We start from the raw sequence: 20,404 nt of genomic DNA on the forward strand, positions 1-20,404 counted from the left end.
ATCTCTTCAGCCCCTACTCCAAAGCCTCGACATCCTTTCAATAACATGGCAACCAAAAATGAATGCAATACTCCATTTACGGACTAACTTGAGTTTTACAAAGCTGCAACCTAATTTCCTGACTTTAAAACTCAATTCCTTGATTAATAAAGGCAAACATGTCATATGAATTCTTTAGGAAGAGGTGCAGTCGACGTTTCAGGCCGCGACCCTTCATCAGGACTAACTGAAGGAAGAGTGAGTAAGGGACTTGAAGGTTGGAGGGGGAGGGGGAGATCCAAAATGATAGGAGAAGACAGGAGGGGGAGGGATGGAGCCAAGAGCTGGACAGGTGATTGGCAAAGGGGATATGAGAGGATCATGGGACCGGAGGTCCGGGAAGAAAGACAAGTGGGGGGGACCCAGAGGATGGGCAAGGGGTATATTCAGAGGGACAGAGGGAGAAAAAGGAGTGAAAGAATGTGTGTATAAAAATAAGTAACAGGTGGGGTTCAAGGGGGAGGTGGGGCATTAGCAGAAGTTAGAGAAGTCAATGTTCATGCCATCAGGTTGGAGGCTACCCAGACGGAATATAAGGTGTTGTTCCTCCAACCTGAGTGTGGCTTCACCTTTACAGTAGAGGAGGCCGTGGATAGACATGTCAGAATGGGAATGGGATGTGGAATTAAAATGTGTGGCCACTGGGAGATCCTGCTTTCTCTGGCAGACAGAGCGTAGGTGTTCAGCAAAGCGGTCTCCCAGTCTGCGTCGGGTCTTGCCAATATATAAAAGGCCACATCGGGAGCACCGGATGCAGTATATCACCCCAGCCGACTCACAGGTGAAGTGTTGCCTCACCCAGAGGGACTGTTTGGGGCCCTGAATGGTGGTAAGGGAGGAAGTGTAAGGGCATGTGTAGCACTTGTTCCACTTACACGGATAAGTGCCAGGAGGGAGATCAGTGGTGAGGGATGGGGGGGACGAATGGACAAGGGAGTTGCGTAGGGAGCGATCCCTGCGGAATGCAGAGAGGGGAGGGAGGGAAAGATGTGCTTAGTGGTGGGATCCCGTTGGAGGTGGCGGAAGTTACGGAGAATAATATGTTGGACCCGGAGGCTGGTGGGGTGGTAGGTGAGGACCAGGGGAACCCTATTCCTAGTGGGGTGGCGGGAGGATGGAGTGAGAGCAGATGTACGTGAAATGGGGGAGATGCGTTTAAGAGCAGAGTTGATAGTGGAGGAAGGGAAGCCCCTTTCTTTAAAAAAGGAAGACATCTCCCTCGTCCTAGAATGAAAAGCCTCATCCTGAGAGCAGATGCGGCGGAGACGGAGGAATTGCGAGAAGGGGATGGCGTTTTTGCAAGAGGCAGGGTGAGAAGAGGAATAGTCCAGATAGCTGTGAGAGTCAGTAGGCTTATAGTAGACATCAGTGGATAAGCTGTCTCCAGAGACAGAAAGATCTAGAAAGGGGAGGGAGGTGTCGGAACTGGACCAGGTAAACTTGAGGGCAGGGTGAAAGTTGGAGGCAAAGTTAATAAAGTCAATGAGCTCTGCATGTCTGCAGGAAGCAGCGCCAATGCAGTCGTCAATGTAGCGAAGGAAAAGTGAAGGACAGATACCAGAATAGGCACGGAACATAGATTGTTCCACAAAGCCAACAAAAAGGCAGGCATAGCTAGGACCCATATGGGTGCCCATAGCTACACCTTTAGTTTGGAGGAAGTGGGAGGAGCCAAAGGAGAAATTATTAAGAGTAAGGACTAATTCCGCTAGAATGAACATCGACTTCTCTAACTTCCGCTAATGCCCCACCTCCCCCTCGTACCCCATCTGTTACTTATTTTTATACACACATTCTTTCTCTCACTCTCCTTTTTCTCCCTCTGTCCCTCTGAATATACCCCTTGCCCATCCTCTGGGTCCCCCCCCTTGTCTTTCTTCCCGGACCTCCTGTCCCATGATCCTCTCGTATCCCTTTTGCCTATCACCTGTCCAGCTCTTGGCTCCATCCCTCCCCCTCCTGTCTTCTCTTATCATTTTGGATCTCCCCCTCTCCCTCCAACTTTCAAATCCCTTACTCACTCTTCCTTCAGTTAGTCCTGACCAAGGGTCTCGGCCTGAAACGTCGACTGCACCTCTTCCTAGAGATGCTGCCTGGCCTGCTGCGTTCACCAGCAACTTTTATGTGTGTTGCTTGAATTTCCAGCATCTGCAGAATTCCTGTTGTTTGCATATATGAATTCTTTACCATCCTATGTAGCCACCTTCAGAGAGCTATGAGTTTTGACCCTATAATCTCTCTGCACATTAACACTATTAGATGTCTTGCTATGAATTATTATTTGTTTAATTATTATTAATGTTTGATCTCCCAGGCTAAACACCATCTGCCATTTCTCCACCCATATCTGCAACTGATCTATATCCCATTGTGTCCTCTGGCAGTCTTCCACATGGTCTATAGCACGGTCAATCTTCATATCATCTGCAAACTTACCAACCCACCCACCCACCTACATTTTCATCCAGATCATTTGTATATATCGTAGATGTCCCAATACAGATTCCAGCAGAATACCACCATTCACAGATCTCTAACCAGAATAAATCTCATCGACCACTACCCTCTTTCTTCTGTGGGTAAGTCAATTCTGAATGCAACCAGACAACTCACATGGATCCCATGCATTTTAATCTTCTGACTGAGCCTTGCAAGAGAGACCTCGTCAAACATCTTACCAAAATGCATATAGACATTATCCACATCTACCTTCCTCACCTCAAAAAACTCAAACATATTAATAAGATGTGACTTGCCCCACAGAAAGCTATGCTTACTGTCCTCAATTAGCCATAGTTTTCCAAATGCCCATAAACTCTGTCTCAAATTCTCCTCCAGCAACTTCCTTACCACTTGATAGTTTCTAGATTTATCCCTATTTCTTTTCTTGAATATTGGAGCAACATTAGCTACTCACCAGTCCTCCAGGACCTTGCCTGTGACTAGAGAGGACATAAAGATATTGGTCGAGGCACCAGCAATCTCACCACTTACTACCCTCAATAATGTGAATAAATCGCATCAGGCCCTTATCATCTTAAAGTTCTTTAAGAGGTCTGACACTACTCTCAAAATGGACTGCCACGTTAGCATTCTCCACACTGATCTCCCTATCCTTCACACCCCTCTCCTTGGTAAATATTAATGCAAGCTTCTCAACTTAGAAACTCACCCACATACTCGTCTTCCTCTTACGTTCTCCTCTATCAGTAGTTGAACCTTTCAATTTAATTATGTGTGCCACTGAAAGGTTTTTGAACATCTAACTTGTATATTCTAATTGCAACACAGAATACGAAAAAAATAGACAAGTACCATCACTATAGTGTTATAACAGAGCTGCAGCAGTACCATTCGGGAGTGACACGAGAAGCAATAGGTTAGTATTCACTACAGGATCTAAGACTTGTATCTTTCAACATACAATTAAAGTCCTTTTTGAGCAAGCTATTTAAGATATTATAAGGTGACCAAAACCTGATTCTCACTGAGGTCATTACCAAGAACAAAATTGGTACAATATTACAGAAACAGTCAAAGTGCCAAATTCTCTAAAAAGAAAGATTGACACAATATAAAGAGCAAAATTCTTATGCAACAGTGATCAGTCATCTGCAGATTGGGATGAATAAAAAGCAAATGGAAACGAAAGGTCTCCTTACCCTGTGTCCAAATTTATTACACCCAATTTAGAAAAATGCAATGCTGATATTGGGTGGCATCATTTAATTTTGACTTCTACAAAACAAACAAAAGACTTTCAGTCTAAAAGATTGACCCTTTCTCTCCCCCACCCCCCACAGAAGTTGCAATTTCTGCTGGGTTTTCATCATCTTATCATTTTCTGTTTTAATTTCACATTTTCAGCAACTGCAGCTTTTCCCCAATTTTCTATAAAACTAACTCTGTAAAGCATCATCATAATCTATTTAATTTTAAATAAAATACTTTAGATACACTGTAGGTAAAATCCTTATTTGTTCTACACTTGCCAACTTCAGTTCACTATTTTATTATCCTGTCTCTGGCCTCTGCAATTACTCCCAACAATGCTTCAAGGAGCAGTCCCAGAACAATTTCAAATCATTTCTGTATCACTTTGTTTCAACGGCGGATATTTGAAGTGGTTATTACCTTAATAAATTTGGTCCACATCTTATTAAAGACAATTCCCCTGCGCTCTCCACCTTCTCTTCAGTTCAAAGTTTTATTGATCTTTTTTCAGTTCTGATTACAAATATGGTGCACTCCAGTTAATTGGGCCATCGGTTAATCGGGGCAACCACTTATTTAGTTCAACCTTTAAATAACAAACATCAAGAAAATTGCCGGGATTCCCTCTATTTATTTGGGACACTATGCCACTTAATTGGGACAGGAGACTGGTGCCGAACAGGTTCTAACTGGCATCATTCACAAGCAATTGTGTGGCCGCACTACACCATACTTAGAGCGAAGAGTTTTTAAATAGCGTCAGTTGTGTGTTTTTGCATTCAAAGAGCAGTGATTTTTGTCACTGATAGTTGGCAAGTAAACAGCAGTAAGACAATTCTGAAAAGTTTTGCTCACTGCAGTTTCAAGCATTCAGGCTTAGAAATACCAGAAATGGCTAGGAGTGAAAATGAAACGATTTCACTACTTCAACAAGAACTACAAATAATTCCAAGGTATCAAAAATCATCTTGAATATTACAATGAAAGTGAAGATTTGGAAGATGCAATCATTGAAATCAGTCCATTATCTGCACTAGTTGTCTGTGCCAATTTTATTCACTGCATACACTGGATAAACTCCTCTGTCAATAACTATTATAGTACTGTAGTACTATTGGCAGTATTCTAAGTTGTTCTGTATTTCATTTAAATAGATAATTTGTAACATAGATTGTCTTTTTTTAATATATCTTTTTAACTATTTCTTATCCGTGTAAGGGCAAATCAGAAGCCACGGCTTGCTGCATAGTAAGGTTTCATTAGATCGGGGACATGACAACTTTCAGGGAAGCAAGAACCATGCTTTCCTGCTTCATCAGGAAGACAAAACGGGCGTATTTTCAGAGCATATACAACCACTTCTATGATATGAGAGACATGAGGCACATGTGGCAGGAAATTAGGATTACAGATTACAATTCTACTCTGAACATCAGCAACCAAAATATCTCACTCCCCGACAGGCTGAATGTCTTTAATACCCATTTGATGCACAGAACAAAGTTCTGGTGAGGAAGAAACCTCTCCCACCCACCCCCCCTCCCCAAGAGGAGCAGACATTCCATCTGGCTGAAGCTGAGGTGAGGAAGACCCTGGCTAGAATCAACCCATGGGGCCCCATATCATACCAGGCCGGGTTCTGAAAGACCGTGCAGCCCAACAAAATGAGATGCCAACAGACAAATTCAACATCTCTCTGGAACAGTCTATTGTTCCCTCAAGGCACCAACCATCCAGTGCCACAGAAAGCAAAAGTAACCTACCTAAATGACTGTCATCCTGTGGTATTAACATCAACCATTATGAAATGCTTTAAGCGGTTGCTCACAGAGCACATTAAAGCCTTTAACACAATTACATTCGATCCTGTCCAGTTCACTTACTGCTCCAAATGATCCACTGACAATGCCATAGCTTCTGGCATCCACTCCATCCTGTCCCACCTGGAAAATGGGGCCTCATATGCCAGGTTGCTTTTTATAGACTTCATTTCAGCATTTAACACCTCAGACCCCAGAACCTGGTGGGGAAACTGTCCTTGCTGTGTCTCAACGCCTCCCTCTGTTACTGGATCCTGGACTTTTCAAAAACAGAAATGCCACAGTCAGTCAGTGGGGGCAGCAACTTCTCTAGTCCCATTACACTGAGTACTGCCACTCCCCAGGACTGTGTGCTCAGCCCATTGCTGTTCACACTACCATCGCATGACTGTCACAGAATTCAGCTGAAACTGTAACAAACTTGCAGATAACACATCAGTGGTTGACCTCATTAACAATGAGTCAGAGTACAGAGAGGAAATGGAACAGCTGGTGGACTGGTGTGAGAGTACAATCAAAGTCTGAATGTGAAGACGACCAAGGAAATGATTGTGAACTTTAGGAAGCTGCAGATGAACCACTCCCTCTCCCTTATAGATCCTCCGTAGAAGGAGGTAAGTGCACCAAGTTCACATCAGGAACAACCTCACCTGGTCCCTCAATATCTTCTCCCAAATAAAAAGGCAGAGCAGCACCTACACTTCCAGAAGAGATTGGGGCAAGTGAGGCTCTCCCCTCCCCCAACCATTTTAAATTAATTTTACAGTAGCACCATTGACAGCATCCTGAAAAGGTGCATCTCCGTCTGGTATGGGAGCATCGGTCTGGATGTTCCTACAAAGGATTGTGAGAACAGCCAAAAGGATCGTAGAGGTTTCCCTACCATCCATCGGGGACATTTTATCAGGAGCGCTGTGTACACAGGGACCTTATTATCATCAAGGATCCCACCCATCCATCCGACATCCTCTTAGACATTCTACCATCAGAAAAGAGAGTCCGATGCTTAAAAACAAGAATGGTCAGGATGGGAAGCAGCTTCTTCCCTCAGGCCATTTTACTTCTGAACTCCCTGTCGCATCACATGCTAAGTGACATCAGATAATTTGTACTGTACCCTACAATATTTAATTTATGCAATTTACTTTGTTTATCTATGCACAATTCATTTGTAGATTTATTTTCCTAAGTTACTGTGTGCTCTGTGTACTACTGTATTTTACACCTAGGTCCAGAGAAATGTTGTCTCGCATATACATGCATATAGTTAAGTGATAATAAACTGGACTGACTTGAAACTTTGGCTAACTGGGCCAAAAATTAATTGGGCCAAAATGTACTGGTCCTGATGCATCCCAATTAACCAGAATCCACTGTAATTGATTTGAAATGTCAATTCATACCACTAGTGTGCACTTGTTTTGTGTTGCAAGTTATAACTTGTCTTAAGCCTCATAACTGTCAGCCAATTCAAATTGAACGTGCACACTTCAGAATGCTACAATGTACATAGTTATGATTCAGCTTCACTGTGGTCAAACATCCAAAGTCCACCAAAGAACGAAAGACAAAAACCTGATATTTCTTTTTGCAATCAAATTATCTGGGTATGGATTCATTTTCAGAATCAGCCTCAAATTAAAGTGCTTTTTTCTGTAACGATAACATTCAAAATACCATAACAAGCAAGTAGTGGAAATGAATTTGCTGAAAATGTGGAATTATCCATTCTGCTTTCCCTCCCCTTACATTTTTCATTGTGGGGTTAAATCCTATTAATTGTTATATTAAAAAGACATTTATAAATTTAAGCACACATAGAACATAAATGGAAATTATTATCCAAAACAATTAAATCCAAAGTTTATTCTTAATATAGACCATAAAAACTCAGATTATTGCCACATGTTTTTGAGTTGACATATTATCTTAAAAAAATACATCAAACAAGTAACTTTCAGGCCAACATAAAAGAGAATCCTTAAACCTTTACTTATAATACACTGGTCTGGACAAAATGCCAAAAACTCTTTTGCATTGCTTTGAAAACTCTGGATCCCCTTTGATTTGGTAACTGGTGCCAAATCTACACTCATCCAATTGCTCTAAATATTTATTTCCTTTTAACTATAATGTTGTGGCGCTGCATCTAACAAGTAAACCTTCCCTAAAAAAGTTAAAAACTGCACCTATGATATCAAATTGATATCTGATAAACAAGGTAGCTATAAGACAATCAAATTTAAACTAATGTGAATTTGGGACAAGAGAATCATTAACATCATGTTTTCTGGAACACTGTCATCTAATACAACTACGTCAAGTTAAACCATTGCAACAAGATTTTCCTGAATGGAATAGTAAAAGTGAAAACTTGTAATTCATAAAAAAATGTTCAATAATGTACTGAGTTGCAATTTAGTAGTTCTGTTGCCAAACTACCACTCTCTTCTACACTTAACACCCTTGTGAAATTACCTTTTACAGCTTTAAAAGATAGGAAATTGAATGTACAAAGGGGGAAAAAAAAATCAACCGTGTGTTAGACATCTTGTATGTGGCACTTCATGTGTAAACAATATTCAACTAACAGTTAATTTCTACTTTTTTTGTCAAATACTGTCATCTGCATATTTTAACACATTTGCACATTAATTACAAAAGCTTTATTTATATCAAATTTATCCAGGAATATTCATGAACATATATTTCCATATTAGGTGGAAAACTATAGTATGAGCATACGAATTCAATAAGCACTCACATTATAGTTTTAAAAAAATAAAAGCTCTTTTTCTACAATGTTCACCCAATAGACTGGAATCCAAAGTAGCTTTTACATGTTTCATTCGACATATCGCTGAGCAAATGCACTGAAGTCCAGGAGTATCGTTTCATGAATCATTAGGGAGTCCAAAGAGTTTAACAGTTCCAGCTTCCCGACTGTTATCATACTTGCCATCTTTGTCATCACAAGCAAAAGCCAAGAGTGGTCGTTTCGGATGCCATGCTACAGTAAAAGTAGGTGAGTCACATTGCACTTCCCATAGCTTTTCACCTATTGGAAGAAATTTCTTTTTAAAATATACATCATATAAAAGATACTTAAGACAACTACTATTGCACTTTTCATAATATTGTCACACTCACAGAACCAGTCAGAATAATTATTCCACAGATATATATTTAGCTATGGATGCAGATGTTTTCACTGTTCTTATATTTTTAATTGTATGCAGCTTTACTCTTAGTTATATTTTTCTTCTCCTAGTAATATTACAAACTATTATAGCTCTATCCTTTTAAAAAGATACTCAGGTCCAGTGCATTAGTCATGACCTTTCACCTTTGGGATAAACGTTCAAACTGAAAACAAAATCTCTTCTGCTGGCTGAGGATTCAAATAAAGTGTGTGTGGGAGCCACAATCAAAACTTTAGTCAAAGGTTAACAGTTCAACAAATAAACCTTCAGACAGCCATTAGAAACTTAGAAAGTTCCACTTAAATGATATACACTACAGGCATATACTTAGTTTTCTAAAAAGGCAGCCAGGCAAGAGAAATGTAACTTCTAGAACGATGCCAATGGTTATCAATCACCACCATGTTGATTTAGAAATTCATACCAGTTTCCACTTCTGCAATGTCTATGAAGTGATCTTCAGAAGCTGAAGCTAGCATTTTTCCATCATGGCTGAAGCTCAATGTTCTTACAGGCCAGTCAAGTCTGAAAGAAACAAACAAAGCTGTGCAAAACTCCTTAATAAAATTTTAATGCCTGGCTAAAGCAAAAATTGTCAATAAATTGGTGATGCAGCACATTGATACAGCAGGTAAAGTTGTTGGCTGATGCCTCCAATCCTGCCTATGTGGATCTTGCATATTCTGCTTCATGCTCCACCTGGTTTCACCAGATGCTCTAGTTTCCTCCCACTTCCCAAAGAGGTACTAGTTGGTAATTTAATTCATTACTGTAATAGATAGAACACTACAGCACAGTACAGCCCCTTCAGTCCATGATGTTGTACCAACCTTTTAATCCTAAAATCATTCTAACCCTTCCCTCCTATTTTTCTCACAGGTCTAACTAAGAGTTTTTTTTAACATGCCCCCGCTTCCACCACCACCCCCAGCATGGCATTCCACATACTCACAACTCTGGAAAAAAAAAATACCTCTGGCATCCCACCTATACTTCCTCCATTCACTTTAAAATTACGCCCACTGGTGTTAGCCATTTCCACCCTGGGAAAGTCTCTGGCTATCCACTTGATTTACGCCTCTTATCATCTATAACATTTCTATCAAGACACCTCTCGTCCTCCTTCATCTGCTCAACCGATCTTCATCCAATCTAGAGCTAGAATAGACCTGATGCCCCCCCGCCCCCGGCATCTATGTTGTAAGAAATATGAGAAACAAAGCAAGTGGCAATATAAACCAACAAGTAAAAAGGCTTCAGAGAAGTATGAACATTTTGGCATCCTGGTGCATGAAGCTAAAATGCATGTATAACAATCTATAGGAAGAAAATTGATACGTTAGCCTTTATAGTAAGCGTATTTGAAGCAGGAGTCTGCAGAAATGGAAACTGGGTGCAAGTCTGTAAATCAGCATATTAATTGATGACCATTGCCGTTAATCCAGAAGTGTTTGAGATCAGAAAGGGGAATGGCAGAGCAAACTGTATTGGAGAAATCACGAGCTAACTGGACAGAGCAAAGCAGCTTTGAATCAGGAACGTGCAATAAAGGGCCTCAGGATGAAGCAGGGAGAGGAGAAGCTTGAGTATGGATTGCACAAAGGTGCAGGGTGATGAGTTAACACATCGCTTATGATGAAGCTGGCAGAACAGAACACTAGAGTATTGAAGTAGAGGGTAACACAGAAGTGACAGGATAACCCAGAGTACATCTGTTAAAATGGGTGCAGACCTGGGAGGGTGAAGATCAAGCAGACCTTAAAGGAGACAGAAGTTTGGAACTCAAGCAATCTTGAAAGGATTGCCTAGCAGACCATGTACAGTGAAGTATGTGCAGGGAGGGACAGAGTGAAGAGTCAACCGACCAAGCAACAGTAATTGGCCACAGAGTGAAACAGGGAGAGCAGGGTGATTTGATGTAGACCGAGGTGCAGAGTGACAAGCTAGAGCAGAAGGTAGGGAGAAGCATGAGCAGGCTGATATAGAGAGCTGAGTGAACTGCAGAGGCAACAGGATGACCCGGATGATTCTACAGCCTACAGAATCACTTTCAAGGACTCTTTACAACTCAGATTTTCAGTGATTTTTTACATTTACACAGCTTGTCTTCTTTAGCATATCAGTTGTTTATCAGTCTACGTATAGCTCTTCATAAATTATATTACTTTCTTGTAATATTTACAAGAAAATGAATCTCAAGGTAGTATATGGTAAAATACAAGTAATTCAAAGTTAAATTTACTTTGAACTTTTGAGTGTATCTAGCAAATTGGATGCAGACCTGACTAGGATGAAGCTCAACCAGAGCTGAAGGGGGGAGGATCTAGTGGAGCATTTGCTAGTGAGGGGTGGGAGGGGTGGAATCCAGGGTGTTTGGAAGTGGATCAGGCTACACGACGAAGTGGAGGGTGATGGGCCAGCATACCAGGTCGAGTGAAGCACAAGAAGAGCAAACAGCACAGAGGCAGAGAGCAGCAGCAGGGAATGTCAAGGCAACAGGATAAGCTGGGTGCAGACCAGGCAAAGTGGTCAAGTGGACCTGAAGGAAGACTACAGTGTGGAGCTCAAACAGACCTGAAGGAGCATGAGCAGCCTGAGAATATAAAGCAAAAGGGAACCAATTAGTTAGCAAGCACAGAGATAGCTGAATAACCCAGAGTGTATCTGGAGGTGTTTGTCAGATTAGATGCAAGATTGATATTTATTTGGCTGGGATGTCTCAACCAGAAATCAGTCTTAACATGAGGAGTTGACAATTCAAGTCAGACAAGAAGACATGGCTTTCCCCAAAGGATATTGGATCTTTGAAGTTTTTTTAGCCAAGAGAACAATGAATGCTTTGCCACAAGGTATACTCAAGAAAATACGATGGATTAAAATATTAGGAGTAACACAAAAGGCTGTCACTGAAGGAAATGTTTGTAGAAATAAAAGATCAGCTATAATTTTATTGATTGACAGACTGCAAGAAAAAACACCCAAATGGCCCATTTCTGGCTCAATTTTTTTTTTTTTTTTTTTTTTAAATGTTATTTCTGAAACCTTGTCTGTTAGTTAGTGATTCACTGCGCAGGAACCAAAATGAGAAAATGCATTTCTACCATTTTCACATTACTCTCATTCTTTTCACAGTCCTCATCCTGCACCAAATTATCATCTAACTGCAGAATCAAACAAGTATAATCCTATTGTGAGTTTTATGATATATCTTTGTGAACAGAATCTAAGTTCTATTGACTCCACCTTAACTAATAGATGAATATTCAGCTGGCTTTCCAATCTTTAAAGAAAACTTAAGGCCATAACTTATAGCTAATGTGGTAATCTCCATGGCCCAGCATCATGCCATGCAGATAGATAACATGTCTTTAGATAACTTTGCGTTAGCTATTACAAATTGCAACTCATTTTCTTTGGCACCTCATATAAACAGACAGCAAAGAATATGTGGTGTGAAGGAATTAAGTGTTATACCATTGTATCAGCATTCTCAAATATGCACAATGGCAGGATAATGCACAAGCAAACTAAGATAAATAAGATAGAATACATTAGTGTTTTATTGTACTCCACACCTTTAACTAATTTTTAAGAAAATGGCAAAAATATCTCAAGAATCTGCATAAATGTATCAAAGAAATGCAAACTGCGGTTTTAAAAAAAAGCATTTAAACTCATGTGCTTTGAATCTCAGGCACATTTAGAAAGAACTAAATAAATGATTTGACCCCAACATACAGTCAAACTTCCTTAGGAAAGACCTTTTTCATACAGAACATAGAATAACTTATCTTTAACTGTCTGCACAAACAATTCTCCTCGTAAAGTACAAATTCAAATGAATATATTTTGATGTAGAATTAATAACATGAAAAACTTGCATCACAGCTATGATTTGAAAAATAGTCAATGTAACAAGATCAGATGCAATATCTTGTTTATTATCCATTCTCAGTCCAAATTTAACAGTTAATATTTTGAGCACATTCCAAAGCCAACTAACCTGGAGAAGCATCTTACACAGACAAGTTCATCCACACTCCAAAGGCTAACCAGTGCGTCAGCACTCCCTGTAGCAAAATATTTGCCTGTTGGATCAAATTTAATGCAAATGCAGTTCGAAGGATGTGCATTGATTGACTGAATAGGTTTCAATTCTGGATAACTGAAACACAATTAAGTAAAAAAAACCTTAAAAACTGTAATATCAGATTACTTCACTAAGTTATTTTGAACAGCCTCAATCTATTACAGGCAAATGTAAGATCAGACGTGAATAATAATAAATAATGCAGTTTTGTTCAAAAAAACACATATATTAATCTCATAAGTCTAAGGTAAATTTAAATAGGTAGAAGTGTTAGGATAATATGCATTTTTTTTTCTTGACCACCCATTCCTTCCCACCCCAAAATCTGCAGAATTTAAATTTCAAATGATCATACTGTCCACAGAAGCCGATTCCATATATACCCCGTTCCCAAATATTGTCTAAACAATTGATCAGATGTTAATATTCATCACATTGCTACTCCTTGCAAAAAAAATTAAAACTATTGGTGCAGTTCTGCCACAGTCCTAAGTTTACAAATTAACAACTTTTAATTTGTTCAAGAATAAATTCAAAACTAGTAATTTTATATAAAGTCTGAAAGTGAATTATTCATACATACGAAGCTAGATTGATCACCAACTCAGGATACAACATCTTGAGTCTAATATACTGTACAGTTCAATTACACACATCTTTGTCAGCCCATTTAGTAAATTTCAAAAATTTATGCTACCTGAGTAAGTTGATGCAGCCATTGCCATTGGTTAGGAAAAACATATCATTATCATTATTCCAAGATATCTCATTTACTTCAAATTTAAACTGTTCTTCAGCTCTTGATCGGTGTGATTTAGCATCAATGAAAGTTACCACATCGTCTTTGTTTCCTACAGCAATTGTTTGGCCATCAGGACTCCAACAGATGTTAATATTCTCACCTAACAAAAAAATATGTTCAGTCTCTGGACAGAATACAATGCACCCATTCCCTTTATTACAACAAAAAATCAAGCCAACACAGGCAATACAATCCAAATTCTGTACTTGCCAGTCATCATTGAGGAATCAGTGGTGGAAACAGTGGACAGCTTCTGAGTGTAAACATCTCAGAGGATCGCAGGCCCAACACACTGATGCAATCACGAAGGCATGCCAGTGGCTCTACTTTGTTAAGAGTTTGGGGAGATTTTGTATGTCAAAGAGATCTGCAAATTTCTGCAACATGGACAGTATTCTGGTTGGTTGCATCACAGCCTGGTATGGAGGTTCCGATGCACAGGATCACAAAAGCCTGCCAAGAGTTGTAGACTCTTGCCAGCATAGTGCTCCCCACCATCAACGACATATTCAAGAGGCAGTGCTTCAAACAGCGGCGTCCATCAACTTAGGACTCTCACCATTCAACAAATGCTCTCAATTCATTACTAACATCAGGAAGGTGGTACAAGAATTTGAACATCTTAAGATCAGCTTCTAACCCTCCACCATCAGATTTCTGAAAGATCCATTGAACTTATGAACACCACTTCATTATTCCTTTGTTTTTGCACTATATATTTTATAATTTAGACTAATTTTTGATTTGCATTCCACTGCTACCACAAAACAACAAACGTCATGAGTCTGTGATAATAAACCTGCTTCTAATACAAACAGGGAATAAGGGAATAATACCCTACAATTAAATATAACAAAATATAACCAGCATTTCATAGAAATATAACACAAGCTGATACACTCAGCCAACCAATATGTTTGACTAAAGAAGTCAAAGAAGCATTTTAAAGCAGCAGGAAACATAAAAAGTGAGGGGGTAATGCAAGGCCTGCGTACCATACCCACAACTGTCGAAACAGCAGACAATGGGAATGTAAGGTTAATAAAATATATTAGGGTAGAATTTGTGTGAATACAGTGTTTGATGGTAGGCACAGACTCTGCAGGATGAAGGTCACATTTCTCTCAATGACATTAAACATTGGTTATGGCTTCCAAAAGCACATTAAGCTTTCCAAAGTCCAGTGACAACAACTCAGCACATTGAGAAGATCAATTATTTATACTGGTGCTAAGTGATCTTAATGTAATAATCTAATTATTCCCAATTTTGGCATACAATAACCACATAGATTTAAATGTAGTGCAGTGTTGACTAAATCTCTTGTAAATTACCTTTTGTGTTGACAGTAGCAACACATTTTGTAGTTCGGACATCCCAGATTCGAACAGTTTTATCACCAGAAGCAGTCACAAAAAGGTCTGCATTGCTAGGATGCCAACAGAGCTGGTCTACACTATCACCATGACCACGATAGTTATTCTCTTTAACCTGAAAAATATAAATAGAATTCACAAGAATAAAAATTTTAGATCATCTGTGTAATTAGATATTATTTAGAGTAAAATTTCAATAATCTACAACCCAACTATTTGGAAATCACCTTGGCTCAGAATCTGACTTGACAGATGTTATTTGCAGTGTCCCCTTCTACCTACCAGGGCCCTAGTTCCTGTACTCCTTTTAATCTTACCTGTTTTATGGAAAAATTATTATAACACTGTGAAATACCTAATAAAATAAAATTATATACCATCCAATCAGTTTTACTGTAGATAATTTTGCTGAGTTATTTCTGCCTTGTACACATTTCTCAGAAGTGTGCTGTCTTTCTCAGGTAGCTGGTCCAGCAATGAGGCAAATGTGGAAGAAATGGAAATTCAGATGAACAAGGAGACCAAGAGGGGAAGGGAGGGGGAGACAAGGGGAGGGGGTTAAGGAAAGGAGAAGGGGTAGGGAAGCAGGGGGAGATGAGGGGAGGGGAGGGGGTTAAGGAAAGGAGAAGAGGTAGGGAGGCAGGGGGAGGTGAGGGGAGGGGGAGACGAGGGGAGGGGGTTAAGGAGAGGAGAAGGGGTAGGGAGGCGGGGGGAGAGGGTAGGGAGGCGGGGGAGGGAGAGGAGAAGGGGGAGGGAGAGGAGAAGGGGGAGGGAGAGGAGAAGGGGGAGGGAGAGGAGAAGGGGGAGGGAGGCGGGGGGAGAGGGTAGGGAGGCGGGGGAGAGGGTAGGGAGGCGGGGGAGAGGGTAGGGAGGCGGGGGAGAGGGAGAGGAGAAGGGGTAGGGAGGCGGGGGGAGGGAGAGGAGAAGGGGTAGGGAGGCGGGGGGAGGGAGAGGAGAAGGGGTAGAGAGGCGGGGGGAGGGAGAGGAGAGGGTAGGGAGGCGGGGGGAGGGAGAGGAGAAGGGGTAGGGAGGCGGGGGGAGGGAGAGGAGAGGGTAGGGAGGCGGGGGGAGGGAGAGGAGAAGGGGTAGGGAGGCGGGGGGAGGGAGAGGAGAAGGGGTAGGGAGGCGGGGGGAGGGAGAGGAGAGGGTAGGGAGGCGGGGGGAGGGAGAGGAGAGGGTAGGGAGGCGGGGGGAGGGAGAGGAGAAGGGGTAGGGAGGCGGGGGTAGGGAGAGGAGAAGGGGTAGGGAGAGGAGAAGGGGTAGGGAGAGGAGAAGGGGTAGGGAGGCGGGGGAGAGGGTAGGGAGGCGGGGGAGAGGGTAGGGAGGCAGGGGAGAGGGTAGGGAGGCAGGGGAGAGGGTAGGGAGGCGGGGGGAGAGGGTAGGGAGGCGGGGGGAGGGAGAGGAGAAGGGGTAGGGAGGCGGGGGGAGGGAGAGGAGAAGGGGTAGGGAGGCGGGGGGAGGGAGAGGAGAAGGGGTAGGGAGGCGGGGGGAGGGAGAGGAGAGGGTAGGGAGGCGGGGGGAGGGAGAGGAGAAGGGGTAGGGAGGCGGGGGGAGGGAGAGGAGAAGGGGTAGGGAGAGGAGAAGGGGTAGGGAGGCGGGGGAGAGGGTAGGGAGGCGGGGGAGAGGGTAGGGAGGCGGGGGAGAGGGTAGGGAGGCGGGGGAGGGAGGGAGAGGAGAAGGGGTAGGGAGGCGGGGGGAGGGAGAGGAGAAGGGGTAGGGAGGCGGGGGGAGGGAGAGGAGAAGGGGTAGGGAGGCAGGGGGAGAGGGTAGGGAGGCGGGGGGAGGGAGAGGAGAAGGGGTAGGGAGGCGGGGGGAGGGAGAGGAGAAGGGGTAGGGAGGCGGGGGGAGGGAGAGGAGAAGGGGTAGGGAGGCGGGGGGAGGGAGAGGAGAAGGGGTAGGGAGGCGGGGGGAGGGAGAGGAGAAGGGGTAGGGAGGCGGGGGGAGGGAGAGGAGAGGGTAGGGAGGCGGGGGGAGGGAGAGGAGAAGGGGTAGGGAGGCGGGGGGAGGGAGAGGAGAAGGGGTAGGGAGAGGAGAAGGGGTAGGGAGAGGAGAAGGGGTAGGGAGGCGGGGGAGAGGGTAGGGAGGCGGGGGAGAGGGTAGGGAGGCGGGGGAGAGGGTAGGGAGGCGGGGGAGAGGGTAGGGAGGCGGGGGGAGGGAGAGGAGAAGGGGTAGGGAGGCGGGGGGAGGGAGAGGAGAAGGGGTAGGGAGGCGGGGGGAGGGAGAGGAGAAGGGGTAGGGAGGCGGGGGGAGGGAGAGGAGAAGGGGTAGGGAGAGGAGAAGGGGTAGGGAGGCGGGGGAGAGGGTAGGGAGGCGGGGGAGAGGGAGAGGAGAAGGGGTAGGGAGGCGGGGGGAGGGAGAGGAGAAGGGGTAGGGAGGCGGGGGGAGGGAGAGGAGAAGGGGTAGGGAGGCGGGGGGAGGGAGAGGAGAAGGGGTAGGGAGGCGGGGGGAGGGAGAGGAGAAGGGGTAGGGAGGCGGGGGGAGAGGGTAGGGAGGCGGGGGGAGGGAGAGGAGAAGGGGTAGGGAGGCGGGGGGAGGGAGAGGAGAAGGGGTAGGGAGGCGGGGGGAGGGAGAGGAGAAGGGGTAGGGAGGCGGGGGGAGGGAGAGGAGAAGGGGTAGGGAGGCGGGGGGAGGGAGAGGAGAGGGTAGGGAGGCGGGGGGAGGGAGAGGAGAAGGGGTAGGGAGGCGGGGGGAGGGAGAGGAGAAGGGGTAGGGAGAGGAGAAGGGGTAGGGAGGCGGGGGAGAGGGTAGGGAGGCGGGGGGAGGGAGAGGCAGAAGAGGGTAGGGAGGCGGGGGGAGGGAGAGGAGAAGGGGTAGGGAGGCGGGGGGAGGGAGAGGAGAAGGGGTAGGGAGGCGGGGGGAGGGAGAGGAGAAGGGGTAGGGAGGCGGGGGGAGGGAGAGGAGAAGGGGTAGGGAGGCGGGGGGAGGGAGAGGAGAAGGGGTAGGGAGGCGGGGGGAGGGAGAGGAGAAGGGGTAGGGAGGCGGGGGGAGGGAGAGGAGAAGGGGTAGGGAGGCGGGGGGAGGGAGAGGAGAAGGGGTAGGGAGGCGGGGGAGAGGGTAGGGAGGCGGGGGAGAGGGTAGGGAGGCGGGGGGAGGGGGTAGGGAGGCGGGGGGAGGGAGAGGAGAAGGGGTAGGGAGGCGGGGGGAGGGAGAGGAGAAGGGGTAGGGAGGCGGGGGAGGGGGTAGGGAGGCGGGGGAGGGGGTAGGGAGGCGGGGGGAGAGGGTAGGGAGGCGGGGGGAGGGAGAGGAGAAGGGGTAGGGAGGCGGGGGGAGGGAGAGGAGAGGGTAGGGAGGCGGGGGGAGGGAGAGGAGAAGGGGTAGGGAGGCGGGGGGAGGGAGAGGAGAAGGGGTAGGGAGGCGGGGGGAGGGAGAGGAGAAGGGGTAGGGAGGCGGGGGGAGGGAGAGGAGAAGGGGTAGGGAGGCGGGGGGAGGGAGAGGAGAAGGGGTAGGGAGGCGGGGGGAGGGAGAGGAGAAGGGGTAGGGAGAGGAGAAGGGGTAGGGAGGCGGGGGAGGGGGTAGGGAGGCGGGGGAGGGGGTAGGGAGGCGGGGGAGGGGGTAGGGAGGCGGGGGAGAGGGTAGGGAGGCGGGGGAGAGGGTAGGGAGGCGGGGGGAGAGGGTAGGGAGGCGGGGGGAGGGAGAGGAGAAGGGGTAGGGAGGCGGGGGGAGGGAGAGGAGAAGGGGTAGGGAGGCGGGGGGAGGGAGAGGAGAGGAGGGGTCCAGCTGAGGGTGGGGTGCAGGGTCTAGGACAATTGAGGAAGGTCTTCGGCGGGACGCGGGGTAGAGCCCGGCTCTCACTTCTCTCACCAGCCTGTCTTTCTCCAACACGAAAACGCTGGCCGTCTTATCGAAGGAGCCGGAGGCGAGCCTGCGGCCATCACAGCTCCAGGCCACCGAGTGCACCTTGGCAGCGTGCGCCGAGAACTCCTTGGTGCGGCCGTTGGTTTTGAAGTGCTCCTGAGTCTCGAGCAGGTAAGTGGCCGCCATGGTCGCGCGGCCCGGGCCACGGCACCCTCTACCGGTGGCGTGGGGGGGGACGCTCAACGTAACTGCGGACACTTCTCCGCTTCGGCTACAAAGGGAAATACCGTACGGTACGAGATATCAAATAATACTCAAAAAATAGAGTTGCTATTTTCTGAATTTTCAAAAAAATACTTTTCTTTTACTATTTTAAAGCCTGCTGTTTACTGAACCCCTATTAGTGAAATGGTACAACCATATATTGCGATTCAAACTTTATTTATAAACCAAACTTTATTTACAATGCGGAGGGACGGGCAGTCGGCGGGAGATTGACGGTCCGTTTGTCGCCGAAGAGATTAATGCAGTCTGCTCCGCTCTAATTACAACATTTTCTGTGTTTATTTCGTACTGCCAGCATCTGTGGCAAATGGTGTAGAATACAGAATAGTTTAAAATGTCCATTTCGGCAGGAAAAATGTATATTTAAATAGTATGGGGTTTCAGGATTGATATTTGTACAGGGACTGCACATAATTAAGGAAGCTAATTATGTTATTGTTTGTTGCTGGTGGAATTGAATGTGAAAGCAAGAACGCATCATGCAACAGGAGTCCTAAATTTTTTGAGACGCAATTTTCATCATTGTTCAGCTTCAGTTACATAGAAATTGTACCTCACCATTGTTAGGTCACATTTGGAATATGCAGTTGCTGCATGGGACCCATACACAAACAAAAACACTACTTCCATCGAGTGAGTCCAAAGACAGGCAGCCCGATTTGTCACAAATACCTATGAGAGAGTATTGGAAAATGTAAATGCACGCATTGTATTTTCTGCAGTATTACTGTATTTACTCGAATGCACACATTGTATTTTCTACAGTATTACATTATTTACTATGTAACCACTGTTAGCTCATTAGAAGGTATTTACTATGTAGCTATGACTTTTGACCTGTTCACTATTAATTCATGAGAGAACTAAAATGAAACCAAGTAGAAATATAACGGTGGCGGGTAAGGTGATGAAATATGTGGCAGTATGTCGATGCAAGACTAATTAAGAAATAACTGGTTAGGGATGAGAAGACATGTGGTCTAAAAATGTAAACTAGGACATAATTAAGTTGACGAGTAAAACAATAGTGGAAAGTCAAGAGCGGATATATTGATGATATGTAATCACAGGCCGATTGGATATGATAATGTAGCTAAGATAGGAGAATTGCTATAAAAATGCGATGTACAAGGATCGATGGACAACCAGCGACTAGCTCACTGGCTGTCTCAGCTTTGATTCGCAAATTAAAGTTTAAAACTTCTTGAAGGATTTTCTGCGTCTCCTTGTCGTTTGTGAGAAACGAGAAACCACGACAAAATTGGCGTCACGGACAGAAT

At 44.8% G+C, this 20,404-nt stretch overlaps 1 protein-coding gene across 1 annotated transcript; it reads right to left on the reverse strand.

The window, feature by feature from the left end:
• Positions 1–7,408: 7,408 nt before the first annotated feature.
• On the reverse strand, positions 7,409–19,076 carry thoc3 (THO complex 3). Its single transcript, XM_072263758.1, has 6 exons — positions 18,846–19,076; positions 15,003–15,159; positions 13,564–13,768; positions 12,780–12,941; positions 9,201–9,301; positions 7,409–8,631 (listed from the first exon to the last, which is right to left on the reverse strand). Exons 1-6 carry the CDS (start codon positions 19,023–19,025, stop codon positions 8,468–8,470), a joined length of 969 nt encoding a protein of 322 aa, XP_072119859.1. The 5' UTR covers positions 19,026–19,076; the 3' UTR covers positions 7,409–8,467.
• Positions 19,077–20,404: the final 1,328 nt, after the last annotated feature.

The sequence above is a fragment of the Mobula birostris genome, chromosome 7 (genome assembly GCF_030028105.1).
Source record: "Mobula birostris isolate sMobBir1 chromosome 7, sMobBir1.hap1, whole genome shotgun sequence".
NCBI lineage: Eukaryota > Metazoa > Chordata > Chondrichthyes > Myliobatiformes > Myliobatidae > Mobula > Mobula birostris.

What these genes read in the sequence shown, in the direction of transcription:
- thoc3 (XM_072263758.1), bottom strand. Translation starts at nt 19,025, where the DNA reads ATGGCGGCCACTTACCTGCTCGAGACTCAGGAGCACTTCAAAACCAAC. An exon ending in GGCTGCATCAACTTACTCAG is followed by an intron (nt 12,942 to 13,563) that starts GTAGCATAAATT and finishes ATTGTGTTTCAG; the next exon opens with TTATCCAGAATTGAAACCTA. An exon ending in TGTGTAAGATGCTTCTCCAG is followed by an intron (nt 9,302 to 12,779) that starts GTTAGTTGGCTT and finishes TGTTTCTTTCAG; the next exon opens with ACTTGACTGGCCTGTAAGAA.